Below are 16,236 nucleotides of genomic sequence, written 5' to 3' on the forward strand. Positions count from 1 at the left end.
TATGGTATTTTATTGTGTTATTGATTGAGAGGTTGATGTTTCTCTGTATATAGAATTTGTTGTGTTCACAAACACCAATTGATAATTTGAAGGAGTGTAAGTGTGTACGAGTTGGTGGTGTGCAAGGTTTCTTTTGACTTATCAGAGTTTGAAAAATACTTTGAGGTGTATGCCTGGATCAAAATAATGGGTTGAGGCAAAAAAAAATAATAATAAATTATGGTCAGCTCATCAGGCCTAGAAGGTGTTGAGTTATGATGCCTAGCCTCTTGTGAAGCATGGAGTGTTTCATAGGTTTTGCCATAACAGATTAATCACAGAAACAATATCTTTTGAGATGAGTTAAATCTTTTTTAGCCATTTCCTGGACTAAACACATCTTCTCTTTGGGTTTTTATTTCTAGTTCTTCTATTCTCTCTGGGCGATCCCTAAGACCAGGACACTCTTCAGGTTTCTCAATATATTCTAACAAATATAATCTAGTCTTCATAGAAGTTTTTTCCCAACTTTATCATATAGAAATATAACATGATAAAAACATATATTACCATAGAAGTTGATTTATTATAAGCTGACATGATTAGCTTACGAGGCTCAAGACTTTGACGAACTTGCTCATATGTCCCAAACACATTCTTCATGCTCAGGTTAAATGGCAAGGGAACTCACCTCGTCATCTCGCCAAAGCCCTTCCTCATATTCATGCCATTTAAACCGTCCCAAGTCTTTGTACGCACGCATACACATTATGCAAGCGTCATTCTGACAGGCGAAGAAGTTCTTAAGCTGTGAGGTTTTTACTTCACTCACCGAGTCACGCTCCCAGTGTAACGAAATGGGGTTTTTTGTTTGAAGAGCGTCTACGATGACAGAATGAGATATGTTGAGTACCTCCAAGTCGAAGAGCATCAATGTGATCTTCAAAGCATCTTTATGCAGAGGCGAACAAGATCGCAGGCTCAAGACCTTGAGATTGGGATGTAAATAAACAAGGTAGTCGCAAATTAAATCATGATGATCACATGGGGACTCGAGCAATTCATGAAATCCAAGAAAAGCAAGGAAAATAACAAAAATGGCCCCAACCAGAGCCCCGAGCGTGATTTTTAATATTTCAAAATTCGACGGTCATTGGAGCACCAAAAGAGATTACAAATAAAAACAAAATTTAAAAACTTCTATAAAATTTTGATTTGAATCCATCAATCAAATCAAAAAAATTAAAAAATTTTTAAGTTATCATTCTGGTAGTTTGAAGTAACCAAATCTTTTTTTAACCTAAACTTATCCCATTAGTTTATAAATACATTTATTAGGTCTTATAAATACATCTATTAAGTCATCTATATAATCTGTCCGAGGCAAATCATCATCTAATTGTGGCAAATTCACATCTAAATGCTCAGAATCACTTGTTATCTCAAACCCGACTACATCACTTGTTATCCTAATTTATAATCTTATTGATTATGGTCCTCCTTCTTCTAACTACTGTTTATTTGGTTTTTGATGCTTTTTGAAGTATGGATTTTTTTTTTATTTTATCATTGGACATTCTATTCAATTTGATTTTTTTTATTTGATTTGGTCCCTCTACTTTTAATTGCTCTATTTCTAGAAAATAAATTTTGCAATTTCATCCCTTTTAATCTTATTGCATTTATTTTTTTAATTCATTCTTGGTCCCCCATTCTTTTTATTACTATATTCTTGTCTTTTTTCTTGATTTATCCTTTTTTTTTAATTTTATCCCTCAACATTAATTTCATTTGGTCTTTTATCCAGTTTTAACCCTTATTCTTTCAATAACTTTTTTTCTTCAATTTAGCTCTTAATACTATATTTAGTTAGTATTGTTTGGGTTTTAAATTGTTTTACGATTAAATATTTTACTTTGTTATTTTTATAGTTGCCTTCTAATAAGATAGTTCTTTATTGAAAATTGATTATTTTTTTTAAATTTCTCATTTGACATTTGATTATGAAGCCCTTAGCTTCATTATTTTTTACGTTTTTTTTATTGAGTTATTATAATCTCATATCTTAAGTAATAATAGATTAATCAAGTTAATCATGATTATCTAAATTTTTTTTCCATAATTTTTTTTTTTAATTTCTAATCTGCGTGGAATATTAGATTCTTATGCATTCAATAAGTATTTGAAGTTCCAAAGTCTGAAAGAGATCGATTCACAAGTACGAAGGTCATAGGTTTTAGTTACTTCTCGTTGGTAATTTTCAACTCTTCTCTCAATGTGCATTTGGGTTTCAAAACAAAACCAAGGAACACCCCAGCTTTTAAAGGAAAAGGTACGCAGCTTAAAGGACCTCAACGAAAACTAGTAACAACAATTATATTACCAAACAACAATATACAGGGTAACAGGAGTGCATGTGTATGAAAGCATTGCCATTCTCAGTCCGCTATCAAACTAAAGAACCCAAAAACCCTGATCATGAACACGCTGCATTGGATAATGCAATAGAATGACCCATCAAAATCGCAATTACAAAGCTTAGAAGACACAATAGTATGGGGATTGAAAGCAGGAGCTAGACCTATCACATATTACCAGCTTTCAAGTGGAATAAAAATTGAAGCTGGTCTTTCAGCACAAGCTAAATCTCAGCAACACTAACCAGCAGCTTGCATGCATCAATGCTCCCAATAAGTACTACCTCCGGATCCGGATACCAGGGATGTCTTTCAAACCCATCTTTAGAGCTGTTTTTCTGAAGAGGGAAGGAGGTTTATGTAAGCCTATTGACTCGGAAAATTGGTTGGCCAGCTCAACAAGCGTCGTTTTATCCCTTCCAATCTCTCTGATGGAGTTATAATACCCTAGCCAAGCATGATATGCTCCTTCTTTGACACTACTATCAATCTTTGACATTGACTCCTCCACCTGCAAAACAGAGCAAGTATCTAAAGGTTATCCATATGAAACCTGCACAATTGCATGCCCTAATAACAAACGGATAGGAGGGACTAAAACCCAGAAAGCCATGCATTTTGATGTTTCAGAGGGAAAACATTATAAGTTGCAGTTTAAATCGAGGTAGACTAAATGTTTTAGTTACTGTTCGTATCAGGACCTCAACCATGCACCATTTTCAAATACAAATATGGATCATCAAGTGATGTTAATTCCATAGTATGCAACATAAGGAATCCACCCTTGAAAAATCTTGTTTAACGAAGTGGGAAAAACATGCGGATGGCCTTCTAGAACTTCAGCACGTTAATTAAGAAGACCACATGTGCCTTTTGCATACTTCTGCTCTGAGTTCATTTTCTTTCTTTTTTTTTCTTTTTAATATCAAACCATAATTACAATCTCTTATAATGCTGAATAAAAACAAGAAGCAATTAAAGCAAGTAATCAGTTAGAGCATTACCTTAAAATTTGTTTCAGAATCAATTTGTGGTAAAGGGAATTTCTCGAGTGGCAGGTCTTTTAACTCATTCAGGAAATATTCTTCCCATGGAGCGAGCAATAAGATCCCTTCTCCATCTTTCCCTTCGCGTCCTGTTCTTCCAAGCCGATGGATATAATGTTCACGATCATAAGGAATTCCCACCTGATTATGATTAAAATTGGTGCATTGTTTTACAGTAACACAAAATAATGCATTCAAATCAACTACTGAGAAGAAATATACAAAATACTGGGTGTTTGAGAGATACTGTCTACTGGGCACAGTTGATTTGATGCTTGGCAATTTATACAAGCAGAATATGAATTTATAACTTTTCAATGGTTGTTAGTACCTGAATGACCAAAGTAACATCAGGATAATTCATTCCACGAGCAGAAACATCAGATGTAACGAGAATCAAACATTTCGATTCCCGGAATTCATTAGAGACACGAGTTCGATAAAGTTGAGGCTTTCTAGAATGCATCTCCCTTACATTCATATTCATTTCCCGAAGAAGTAGATACATGAGTGATGTTACCATTCCAGTTGTACAGAAAACAATAACCTGGGGCATGTTAAATGTCTAGGACTCAGCCACACACATTCCGATGTGCAAATAAATGAAATCCAGAATCTACAGAATCTTACCTTGTAATCAGGTGCCTGCAGAATATGCTCCTTCAGAAGATGGTGCACTACTTGAAAATGCAATCTGTGTGGAGAGACAAGAAAAGACTGCTTGATCTAAAGGAGCAGAAACGAGCATTAATGCTTTTTGCTTCCCAATTTAGAAACAATCAAAATCAAATATCAAACAGTCCAGATGATTTCACTTATAGTGATTAGATATTTAATACATCAATTAGTCATTAAACCAGTGCCAGAATGTTCAGCCTAAGACAAACTCTGGACCATTTTACAGGTAACATGATCATTTTTAACAACATCAGGTCATTGCCATCTGCAATTCCCTGATTGGTAATTAACCACAACAGTTTCTTAATTTAATGTATACCTTAGCAGGAGTTTCCACACAACCAACACCCACAGTATTAATGAAAGCATGTTCCCTTTTCAATACAAGCTGAGAAATTCGACGAACCTGTATATGCATAACTAAAATCATAATGAAGTCATGTGACACAATTTAACTGCTTGTTTGACCCATCAACAGAAAAATGAGGAAAAACCTAACCTCTTTTGGAATTGTTGCAGAAAATAGCAACGACTGTCTCTGACGGGGCAAGCAGTCTAAAATTTTCTCCACATCCTTCCGAAACCCAAGATCAAGAAGGTGATCAGCCTCATCAAGTATAAGCACCTTCAATCCCATCAAATGCACAGATAAACCACCTTTATTCTCAATGTGATCCAGCAGCCGACCAGGAGTTGCAACAATTATCTGGAAAAAGTTCAAAGCAACAGAAAATGATATGCATGCATTAATAATGAAAAACACAGGAATATCAACTGCATATTTATTTCTTTTCTTTTTTCTTTTTTTCAAGTACATGCCATGACATGAGTTGAAGTTAAACCAGGAAAAAACACCAAGCACATGAGCAAACCTGATAAGGATCTGATTCAAGGCGTCTCTGATCATCTTTGAAACGTGTTCCTCCAACTAGTGTTAGCACACCAATTCCATCATGGTATTTCAGCATAGCATTTGCTTCTGCAGCTATCTGACTTGCTAGTTCTCTTGTGGGGCAGAGAATAAGAGCATATATAGGGGACACTTGTGGCTTGTCATTGCTACTTGTTGCCTTCAGAACTGCTTCAATTGCAGGAAGCTGTTTGAATTTAACAATGGCACCAAAAGAAAGAAGCTAAAATACCATTAATTAATTTTCAGGAATGCCAAAGAGACTTGTAGTTTACCAAAAAAGCTGCGCTTTTTCCTGTGCCAGTTTTGGCTTTGACCATAGCATCCTTGCCTGCTTCAAATTGAAGTAAAAACCATCATTCAAACTTCACAATGTGCAAGAAAGATCATTTTTTGGCATGCACAGGTTGACTAGTTTGAAAAAAAAATCGTACATAATCAAAATGGAGCACAGAGAGTATTTCTTTAGTATAACAATACAATAAAAGAGATGCTATAAGTATCCAAACATGCTTATGGCCTCGCACATGCCAAAAAATGAAAAAGTTGACACACGCGCACACCCTAACAATATTGGTCTACCCTGATTTTTGAACTAACTATATAATTACCAAAACTCTCATAACTGGAGATGAAACATAAAACACAATTTGCATACCCTCAAGGCAAACAGAAAGAGTAGCCTCCTGTACCCTGGTCATTTGAACATAACCAGCAGCTATAAGTGCTTTGACAGTCAACGGAGACAGACCACATTCATCAAATCTGCAAAAAAATACATACAGCACAAAATCACCACTTAAAAAGTAGAACACTAGATCTTTACATTACACATAATTCCACAGCCTCTTCCTTTATTCTACCCTAGACTCCAAAAAATGCAAAGTTCTTTGATTTACTTTTCTCGCAAAGCAATTACATCAGAAAAGTATCCTCCCATTACTACAGTGTCGATATTGTGAAACGCAAGAGAGCTTATACGGGGCCCCCTTCTCATTGCTGTGCTTATGTTCACCGTACACTTTCGGTGTCATTCTCTTCTATTGTAACTTTCTAAGACCCACAATTCAATGAAACTGCGTTTTTCATCCATGCAGGACCTGGTGAAATTTCTTCTATTGCAGGTTATGGTGAAATTTCCCTCATATTCGGCAATCATGATCTCCTTATTGTTATCATATCCAGAGATTAATGAGGGAATTGGAACCAAAAAAAAAATAATGCACATTTTCCCGTGAATGCCGAAACTACCTTACTAGTAAGACTAAGACACCATTTAAAACCAATAAAAAAAACTTACCTTTTTTCGCTAAGAATTGAATCCTCCTCCTCCTTATCTCCTTCATTTCCGGCAAACTTTTTCTTCCTCCCCAGCTCGTATCTGATCAACTCCACTTCGTTCGCAAAATCATTCTTATCAAGCACCTTTAATGGAACCCTTCTTGTCTTCTTCATATCATACTTCCCTAAAGCAGCTCTACTCCCAATATCAGTCGCACTCCTCCCTCTCCTATCTCCCCCACCCTCCAAATCCTCATCCTCATCATCACTCTCATTTCTCTGAAACCTCCTCTGTTTTACTGTCTCAGAACCCCTATTCTTCATGAAATCACTCACATTCCTCAAATTACTCACGCCTCCTCGCTCATTCCATGAATCTCCTACGAAATTCTTCACTTTGTCATTAACAAACCCATGATCTTCATCATCATCACTCGAAGAACTCTCATTTATCCTAAAATTTCTCTGTCTCCGCGCTAAAGGCTTGGTAGAATCACCTCCAGACTCAAAACCCAAATCTCTAAGCATCGAATAATCTCTACTTTTCACATAATTAAACCCATTTTCGCGATTCTGCGACACATGACGCCCTTCTGATATTAATTTTCTCAAATCCACCGGCGAATGAATTGATCCTGGCTGTTGATTAGTCCCCACGAATTCAGTCTGTTCATCCGATGGGGGTTTCAATGACCCATCATTTTCGTTCCACAAATCTTCAGCTCCATCTTTCATGAAACGGTCAGCGAGGGCTTTGAGGTGCTCGCTGGGGCTCATGGGGTTGTACTTATTTGGGTCCGGATTCAGGTTAGGGTGGGATTGGCCAGCGAGGTTGGAGCTGATTTGGGAACGCATCCGGTCCTGGAAGAGTTGTTTTTCTTGATCAAGGAGCCGTTTCTCTTTTTCTTTGGCTTTTTTCTCGTGGAGACGTTTCCATTGCCATTTGTTTAGACCTCCAGGGAAGCTTCGGGGTCCACCACCCATCAGTCGAATGAAGACCCGGGTCCGGAGCTGTTCCGATAAGAATTTGGAGCGGCGGAGGAGTGATGGGTACATGATGGAGAAAGGGAAGCGGGAATGAGGATGGTTTTGGCTACTGGGGTTTAAGTCTAAGAGACGAAGGGTTTAAATAAAAAAAAGTCTTTTTTATTATTTTTAACCTCAAGATTTAAATCTATAAAATTAAGGCGAGGAGTTTTTTTTTTTTTTTTTAGGTTCATCAGTTTTAATATCTAATTAACAAAATGATGCAAAATAATCATTCTTGAAATGTAACTTTATTTTGATACTTAATATTTTAATTTTTAATTTTGATTCTTAATCTTTAATTAATTTTTAAGTTTATCCTTATATTTATAATCTTAATTTTTTTTATTTTAAAAAAATTTAATTCTAATTTTTTTTATTTTGATTTTTTATTTTCGATTCATTTATTAATTTAATTTTTTTTCAATTTTGCCTTTTAATTCAAAATTTTTATTTATCCTCTTAATTTTTTTTTTTCAAATAAGGTTCTTATTTTTTTAATTGTTATTTTTTTATCCTTCAATTTTATTTATTTCATCATTGGACATTCTATTTATTAGAATTTGGTCTTCTTAATTTTTCTCATTCTTTATAGGCCTTTCCCAAGAGTTAATCCGGAATAATTATCGGTTATAAATTGAATGGGTTTGCTTAAGTTAGCCCAAATCAACTAGATTTTTTTGTTTTATAAAAAAATCAAAATGATACAACTTTTTTTAAAAAGGAAAATATTGAATGGGTTTTGACTAGATTTTTTTTGGATTAACCGAAACATTAGCCAACCCAAATTTTTAACCGTATTACAATGGATCAATTCTCCTCCAATTTCTTTTGAAACTCAGGCCAATCTAAGTTAAGGGTCACCTGAGACATGGATCAATATATCTGGCCAAACCAAGTTTTTAAATAGTTGTTTTTCAGATACAGTGTTTCTAGTTTAGTCACCACTTAAGGTTATTCATTTGAAAAGTTAACACGGATTAACGTCGTTTTTTTTTTCAATTACATCCTTCGAAGTTGTTCATTTTAAAAAATAAACTTCGTTAATTTTTTCAGTTTTTTTTTTCAATCAGGTTATCCTTATCTCATGGTCTAGGTGAGGGGTTTATTCGGGCGACCTGAGTTTTTTAGAAATGGCTTTTTCTTATCTTTTTTTTTTGTCGTTCAAAATTCAATTCTTTTTAAAATTAAATTTTTTTTTTATATGTTTCTCCTTTTATTAAATTATCTTATCTACATGATACTACTCGCGGGTTTTAACAACCTTACTTGATTTTACCAATGTTTTGTTTTTTAATACTTTTTTTTCATTGATTTTTTTTTATGATATTATTATTTTATAGTTTGATTTCTGAGGTTTGACAATCATTATTTTTTAGTTCTCTAATTTATATTTTAACTGGATTAAATAAGTTCACCCTGTTAGTTTTCAGTTTAAATGTCTAATTAGTACTAGTATAATAATACATAAGCACCTATTAATAAATCTTAATTATACTAGGAAAAAAATCTGTTAATTTGGTCTTTTTAACAACCTTATATTTGTTTTGATAGGTTATTGCAGTCTTTGGTTTTCACAAGACAGCTCTTCAATCGGTCCCAGTTCTCTGGGTTGTTCAACTGAAGCAAAGACCAATTGCATGGGATTTTCAAGTTAGACTAGAATGTGAATCTTGAAGCAGATACTAAAATATCAGTGATACAGCAAGAGCTCTCTTTTTTTTTTTCCTTTTCTGGAACAATGAGCACAGAAGGCAAAGTTTTTGCCTGTTTATGAAACCATGAACTGTAATCCTGAAGTTGATACTCCTTATATCTAGCCAGACAAGAAAGTATTAGTAGCTGCATCAAGATCTGGCCATTTCAACAAGTCAGACCAGGGGAGATGAGCCGGCAAGTAGTTAATTCAAGGATCTTGAGCTTCAACCTAAAAATCAAGTATCCACCAAGGCTAACCAAAGGAATCTTATTTTTCTAACAAATGGATAACGTTAAATGGATTCCCTTGTATTGCAATGTTAACATAACCTGCATAATCCCCAGCAGCAGCAGTGCAGCCTGCATCTAGGGTACGGGGTCTGGAGGAGGATGATCCCAGATAGGTTGCTTTTTCAGATTTGATGTTGCAAGATTGAGACAAGCTGCTCAGTTAATTTGTAATGCACGATACCTTCATTCATATAAAAGAAAATATTTGTCACTCCAAGGGTTGTTTCTAACGGTTCAGAAAAGGGGAAATAAATCTTGGGTTTAATTTGTCAGATCATGACAGTAGAGACTGGCACAGGACAGACGAGAGCTAATGTAGTTAAGGCATGGCAGCTATGCCAGTTGTGAGGATCAGGTAAAACGTGAGAGCAATGGTGATTTGAACTGTCCTCTCTAGCTAGTGTGTTTTATACAAGCGATAACGCAGCCAGCTTCTAAATCTTTTCTATAAAAATTAATAAAATACCATAATTGAATATCTTTGTACAACAGTTACGCTAATACATCCTGTGACAGCAAAACAGAGATTGTGTAATACCGCAAAATCTTCGCCCAACCAAATCCACACAAAGAAGAAACAGAAAATAAGTAGTAAAGAATAAAAATATGTTGAACAGAACCCCTTTTTTTTCTTTTTTTTGCTAGTGGTGGCAAAGTCCAGCGTCGCAGTCTGAAATATGGCAACTTGTAGACTGGGTAGGAGGTCAGAGGAATTTACAGTTCAGCACAAAACTATTCCACTCTGTTAGTGCAAGACAAAATCGTAGATTTCATTTCTTCTTTGCTCAATGACGCCTGAACTATCACCTGATGCAAAATAGAGGTTTAATCACACAAAAAATAAATAAAATTGTTTAAGGTGTATAAAAAGAAAGATCGTGACTGTTTGTTTCTTATTAAGTATCAGTTTCCCTTCATACAGTCACAACATAGTCGTTAACTTTCACCTTGTTCAGCCAGCATATTTCATCTTTTTGTTCTTTTAATTTCTTGAAGAGATTGCAATTTTTATTATTGGAAAGAATTCAGAATACCTGTTCTCAAGCTATACTGCTTTATGGCCAAGTTCAAGTTATTACTTTATGAAGTGTAAAGATGGCGAACTCAGATAACAAACTCTTCAAATGAAAACAACTGAAATTGATTGTTCGGGTGGCTTATATTTTCATGCATTTGTCCTGTTTTCACTTGAAAGTGGGTAAGGGTACTATAAGTAGTGTCAGGAAGGTAGTCTTGTAATATCTTCAGCAAGTTCATGAAGCTATTTGTACGAGGCAAAAGTTCAGGGCTCAAACATGCTGATTTAAGAAGTGCAGAATCTTCAAGGTAATATACTTTTAATACGAGAATAGGATCAAACTTTCAACTATTTATGCATGCAAGAAACTTTCATACGGATGCATTTTTCAATTTGCAAAAAGTGAATCTCTTGATCAAGAAGATCAATGGGACCATCAGGAATCCAATAACACAAACACTTGCAAACTCCAAAAATTTTACCTCTTGTACTTTGTTTCCAGATCGAGCAAGCAATTTGTATTGATTCTCAAACATGGACGCCATATAAACCTGAAGCAGAAGATAGATGAGAATCGGATTAGCTAGCATGATTCGAGTCGAGGATAAATAATATACAAAAGGTGAGAGACCAGTGCCTTCTTTCAGAGTTAAGAAACAAAGGCTACACTAACAAATGGTACATTGGCTACAGCTATTAACACCCTGCAAAATCATGACCATGATTATAGGGGTGAGTTGCACCTTTAATTTGTAACTTCTGGTGCAATATCTAGTTAATAAGTCCTTGTACCTGAAATGTGGGAGCTAAACCTGGACTCAAAAAGAAGCGGCCTCTAGATACAGACTGGATCCCTTCAATTTGTTGCAACTCTTTGACAAGTGTTTCAACATCAGCCCACTGCAGAATTCCAAGTCAGAAAATTCAAGAATAGCTACTGCAACACAATGTACGAGGTGCAGAGAATACATAGAGCATCATTCAACTAACTATTGATACTTGCTTCCATAAATACATGCATCATAGGAAGTACCCCGTAATTAACTGAGAAATGGAAGGTAAACTTGCCCAAACTTCCTAAACTGCAGCAGAATTGCATTGTACTTGTGCGATTACAATTGTCAAATCAAACTTTGAAGCAAAAAATAAACATCATGTAATGAAATGGAGAAAACATAACAATGCTAGTGTTTCCATCGCCAGCCTGACATGGCTGTCAACATATGAATCATTACGAAAACCCCTGTAACTGATCTCAAAACCTTTCAATCATTAAATCCCATAAATTTCACTCTCCTATTTCTTTCGTCCACCTTCAAGCCTACTTTTCACAATTTGGGGATTTTACTGAAAATATTATTTAACAGATGGCAGGGCACAGCACCAGTAAAAGCTTAGCTCTAAAATTAGACATCACCAGAATCAATTTGTCATATTGGAATCAGCACAATCATCAATTTTTTTCATGAATAAGTTTATTTGGAGAATCTTGCTTGAATATTATGAAGCAAGTTTGGTTAGTCCGGGCCTTATTTCCTTGTTCTTTTTTATTCAGAAATCATAATGATGCAGATATTCTTGTTCAGCAACTCTTACTCTATCCACATATTGTCTTTGTATAATCACATTGAACTGCAGTCTTTTCTTAATTAAAAATAAATAAAAAGTAGGAAGCCTTTTATTTGGCAAGTCAAAGTGACAAGAGGAGTTGATGACTAAAGGTGTTACTCAAAGTATGAGAATAAAACCTCAGAATCGGCTTCTGCTGCTTGTAATCTCCCATCCCGGGGAGCACGACCACCAAAGACAGATTCCAGGGTCTCAATCAGAGGATCAGGCTGCCAAGGGAAAGAGAAACAACACATTATACAATGGACATATTGTTGAATTGCCTTGGCCTAGGATAGAAATTCAGCATCGAATAAACAAGTTAAATATAACTTACTGTAATCTCCTTCAATGATAAGAAAATACGTTGAAGGGTAAAGTCCAATTGGTGAACTTTTGCCTCCACAATCTGCAACAAGAATAGCTTTCTTCAAAATTGAAATGGCATGAAAGAATTGGCAGCTAAAGAAGCATTACAACAAGCGAAGTATTTGATCAGTATTTTTCATAGCCAGTTTCAGTAAGGTTTGGTTGTAGGCAAAGTACTCATGCCAGACAGCACACAGAATAAGGACAGAATTTTTCTGGAAGACCCACATATTGATGAGAATATAGACAATCTTTTATGGTGCCTTATGGAACCAGCACACGTAGACTGTCAATGAAGATATTTAATTATCATAAAACAGGTAACATACCTGACCAACTTTAAAACAGGATGCAGGGTTCAGAGTGGCATCCCATGAGACCTCCGATGCATGAATTAACGCAGGCACACCTTCAACCTAAATGAGTATAGTTAGGTTAAATATTTTGTGCAAGTATTCTAAGATCTCATAACTCTAAACTTTTGACTCTATTTTAAGGAATTATTCTCAAGATACTGACACAAATCAAACCACTCAGCCCTCCACCAGTCAATATGGTATCTCTTGAACCCTTTTTTCTGCATATCTTTTCTAAAAATATTCAAATTTCCCTACTATGCAATGATTTCTTGCTCGAAGAATTATCAGCATACATAACTTTAATTCACCTTGATGAATGTAGCAAAATTATTGATTTACCTCAACAAAAATGCCAAAATAAGTTACTTTCTTGATGCAGCATTTCACAACATCCCCAATTTGAAGTGTAGCCTGGAAAAACAAATGGCACGAGAACATCAAGACCAGAAGCTTGCTTGATAAGCTAATGAACAACAAGCTTTTGGACAACACAAAATCAGATGTATAGGAGATAAAGTTTGGCCTGAAATTCATCTGATAATCTAACAAATAACACGCTTGCTTCTTCATGTCAATTATGTAACATTTTGATTGTTATGGTGCATTTTCTTTCTATCAACACTGCTTCAACCACAAAAGGGTCAGCTCACAATTAACCCAACAAGCAAATCCAAGTTTCAGTTCTGAAAATCGAAGTAAACTGAATATGAAACTGCATAAATTGTGAGAATTATTTTCGTTGTCAAGCTGTTACAAATGTTTTCAGGAACTTAAAGCTTGCATATAAAACAAATAGTGAAAAATAAGCATCAAGAATTAGTGCATCTGGACATGCTCCTTACCATGAGATGTCTCTTTTTCTCAACCAACTCTTCCTTCTCTTTTGGCCTCAGAGAAACTACAAGTTTCCTCAATTTTCTATCAGCAATAACCACGTTCACTTTGATTTTCTGCAAATAGAAGTCCATGAAAACTTGAAAGAGAAATGTTTATGATTAAAATACCAAGTTAATATTTCCAAACCTGACCAACAAAAGAAGACAGGAACTTCAGTTTTTCTTGGTCATATAGCATAAGAAGATCCTCTAACTTCATATCCGGCTTATTTTCTAACTCAATTTTTCTATCTGTATTTGGAACAATGCTTGAATCAAGAGAACTGTTCTTTTCTGGGACATTGTAGCTTCCAATTATTCCTAAGTTTTTCTTGTAGAGTGATGGATCCAAGCCTTTCTGTTTCAACCATGACTCAAAAGCTAAGAACTTCCACCTTGCAGCTAGGTTACGGTATGGCAAAAATCCAACCAGAGAGCCAAAAGATACCTGCAAATAGTTGCATGGAATTCAGAGAGGTTGCATGGAAAAGAACTTGTTGTTCTGCAAATAACATAGTACAAGAGGAGAAAACAAAGCCAAGCAAAGCCCATTTACTACTTTGTCAAATTGGACTTACAATGAAACCTCTTGCGCTGAAGCTAATTAACTCAACTTCTACTCTATCTCCTGTCCTAAGCAAATCATCTGCCCTTTTCCAATCAGCATCCTAGAAGTCCATAAACTGCCCAGAATTAATACTCAACAGTTACCAATCAAAAGCATTACAAGATTTGATAAAGACATAACGATCTCACCTCCAGTGGTGATATGGAAGTGACATCCTCATTAGCATTTCCAAGATTTTCAGGATTTACAAGATTCAAATCTTCTACTCTAGAGGCTGATGTCGCTTCAACATATTGGTCTAATCTATAAAAATCAGCACGTTAAATAAGGAAAATCTAACAAGAAAACTAGGATAAGCGTACAAGTGCTTTGGCAGGTAAACATTAAGAATATAAATCTGATGTAGGACTCTGCAGACCTCTTTGGTTTCCCTTGCAGTGCAGCTTCCATAGAGATCTTGACAGCAGAATCAACCAAATTGTTACCAGATTGTTGGTCTAGGGCAGCTTCCTCTTCAGTGAACTCAATATTGCTCTTCTCCGATGGCTGCCTTCCTTAAAAATCAAGCATGGTGTTATTTTTTACAATTCTACTCCAACAAGAAAGCCACTAATATGTGCTTAATTTTTACAATTCTAGTTCCAACAAAAAAGCCACTGATAGGCACTTTAGCTTAGAACCTAAAAGGTGGGTTCAGATAGGATCACTTATATATTTGAATCTTGCTGTGCATTAAAAAGGAAATGGAAAGAATAAAAGAAGCCCCACAAAATAGCAACACGAAACCAAAAAGATTCAATTCTGACTGAAAGGATTGTTACAAAGCAGCATAGTTTATTACCTGATATGTAGTTATCTTCTACTTGCTCCTCTTCAAATGAGGCATCCCCGGTTTCTGAAGACTCTTTGAACTCAATCTTCATAGTTTTGGGTTTTTTTAACAGCGTAAAACCACTATATCTATTCTCAACTTCTTCTTTTTCAACCCTCATTCCAGCACCATCATGATTAACTTCAGTTCCCAAATTCCCAGAATCTGGCTTCTCATCAACACTCATTGGTCGTGGCTTTCTCAATAGTGTCATATCACTAAACTTCTCCTTATTTTGATCATTTCCCATTTTCAATGTTAAATTTGGTAAAATATTCACCCTATTCCTAGATGGCCTATCTTCCACATCATCCTCTACATACAAAGATGGCTTTCTCAAAATAACATTTGGAACACTACGCTTTGCGTTATCCATTGCTTTTTCAACAGGTTGGTTTGATTTCTTTATCTTGGGAGGAGCTACTGGCTTATCCTCTTCTTGAAATTTAAATCCTTCCTTCGGAACCGGCCGAACTAAATTCAAACCATCCAATACATTGGATGGTTTCTTTTTCATTGAAACATCAAAAGGAACCTCCTTTATTTCTACTGCTCTACCCTTATTCTTGTAAAATGATTTCTCAACTTCAAGATATGAAACATCCGGGTTTTCTTTTCTAGCCATTATCTAAGCAACAAAACCACAAATTTAAAATCACCAATATAATCAAATTCAAAGCAACAATTTATAAACACCCTTTTAAAAATGAACTTTGAAGGGTTCCTACAAAAAATAGACATGCTTTCACTTTAAGTATTGAACTATAAATGAAAACTTTAGCTAAAATAAGCATAATTTCCCATTCCTTGAAAAAACAACACAGCAATTACCTTAGCAAGAGTAAGTTTGGGGTCTTCACCAAGTAAATGACCAAACTTGAGCTCCATTTGGTCCCACTGGTCCAGCTTTGGTTGTCCTTCTTCTTTTGCAGCCAAAACCAAGAACCCATTTTTCCTAGGAAACCATATTTCTCTTCTGCTACTTCTTGCTCTTACTGCAACTGATGGTGAAGGAAACAGTATTTTTCTCACAGAGAAGGCAGATGAAGTGGCTGAGATGGTGGCAAGAGCAAGACAGTCCATTTTTTTTTGGGGATTGGAAAGAGTAATCTCATCAGATGGTGGTGAATGGCATTAAACTTTGTTTAATGTTTTGCACCCAGTGACTGTGCTTAAGAAAAAATATAAAGAGACTTTTCGAGCAGAAAAAAGGAAGGGAAGGGAAGAGCTTTATCTAGTTCT

The 16,236-nt window shown here is 35.4% G+C and overlaps 2 protein-coding genes across 5 annotated transcripts; both read right to left on the reverse strand.

The window, feature by feature from the left end:
* Window positions 1-2,330: 2,330 nt before the first annotated feature.
* On the reverse strand, window positions 2,331-7,423 carry LOC133700769 (probable DEAD-box ATP-dependent RNA helicase 48). 4 transcript variants are annotated; one of them, XM_062124426.1, is made up of 10 exons: window positions 6,331-7,423; window positions 5,689-5,795; window positions 5,306-5,361; window positions 4,993-5,217; window positions 4,620-4,826; window positions 4,440-4,526; window positions 4,073-4,168; window positions 3,774-3,989; window positions 3,401-3,583; window positions 2,331-2,907 (listed from the first exon to the last, which is right to left on the reverse strand). In XM_062124426.1, exons 1-10 carry the CDS (start codon window positions 7,365-7,367, stop codon window positions 2,677-2,679), a joined length of 2,445 nt encoding a protein of 814 aa, XP_061980410.1. In that variant the 5' UTR covers window positions 7,368-7,423; the 3' UTR covers window positions 2,331-2,676. The 4 variants fall into 4 exon arrangements, with proteins under 4 accessions (XP_061980410.1, XP_061980409.1, XP_061980411.1 ...); XM_062124425.1 differs by having other exon boundaries at window positions 5,306-5,364; XM_062124427.1 differs by lacking the exon at window positions 4,440-4,526 and having other exon boundaries at window positions 5,306-5,364.
* Window positions 7,424-9,758: 2,335 nt separating this feature from the next.
* Window positions 9,759-16,236, reverse strand: LOC133701877 (uncharacterized). Its single transcript, XM_062126041.1, has 14 exons — window positions 15,826-16,236; window positions 14,965-15,622; window positions 14,542-14,677; window positions 14,312-14,426; window positions 14,134-14,223; window positions 13,704-14,003; window positions 13,523-13,630; window positions 13,020-13,091; window positions 12,651-12,737; window positions 12,290-12,361; window positions 12,093-12,182; window positions 11,137-11,244; window positions 10,827-10,895; window positions 9,759-10,133 (listed from the first exon to the last, which is right to left on the reverse strand). The coding sequence occupies exons 1-14, from the start codon at window positions 16,075-16,077 to the stop codon at window positions 10,059-10,061; spliced, it is 2,232 nt and encodes a 743-aa protein (XP_061982025.1). The 5' UTR covers window positions 16,078-16,236; the 3' UTR covers window positions 9,759-10,058.

The sequence above is a fragment of the Populus nigra genome, chromosome 8, assembly GCF_951802175.1.
Source record: "Populus nigra chromosome 8, ddPopNigr1.1, whole genome shotgun sequence".
Taxonomy (NCBI): Eukaryota; Viridiplantae; Streptophyta; class Magnoliopsida; order Malpighiales; family Salicaceae; genus Populus; species Populus nigra.

Bases quoted from the DNA above. Each gene is read 5' to 3' on its own strand.
- LOC133700769 (XM_062124425.1), bottom strand. From the start codon at position 7,367: ATGTACCCATCACTCCTCCGCCGCTCCAAATTCTTATCGGAACAGCTC. The intron at 4,169-4,439 runs GTATACATTAAA...CTGCTCCTTTAG, and splicing joins GTGTGGAAACTCCTGCTAAG to ATCAAGCAGTCTTTTCTTGT. The intron at 3,990-4,072 runs GTAAGATTCTGT...AACATGCCCCAG, and splicing joins TGCAGGCACCTGATTACAAG to GTTATTGTTTTCTGTACAAC.
- LOC133701877 (XM_062126041.1), bottom strand. From the start codon at position 16,077: ATGGACTGTCTTGCTCTTGCCACCATCTCAGCCACTTCATCTGCCTTC. The intron at 14,427-14,541 runs GTCTGCAGAGTC...TGATTTTTATAG, and splicing joins CTGCAAGGGAAACCAAAGAG to ATTAGACCAATATGTTGAAG. The intron at 13,092-13,522 runs GTAAGGAGCATG...TTGTTTTTCCAG, and splicing joins AGAAAAAGAGACATCTCATG to GCTACACTTCAAATTGGGGA.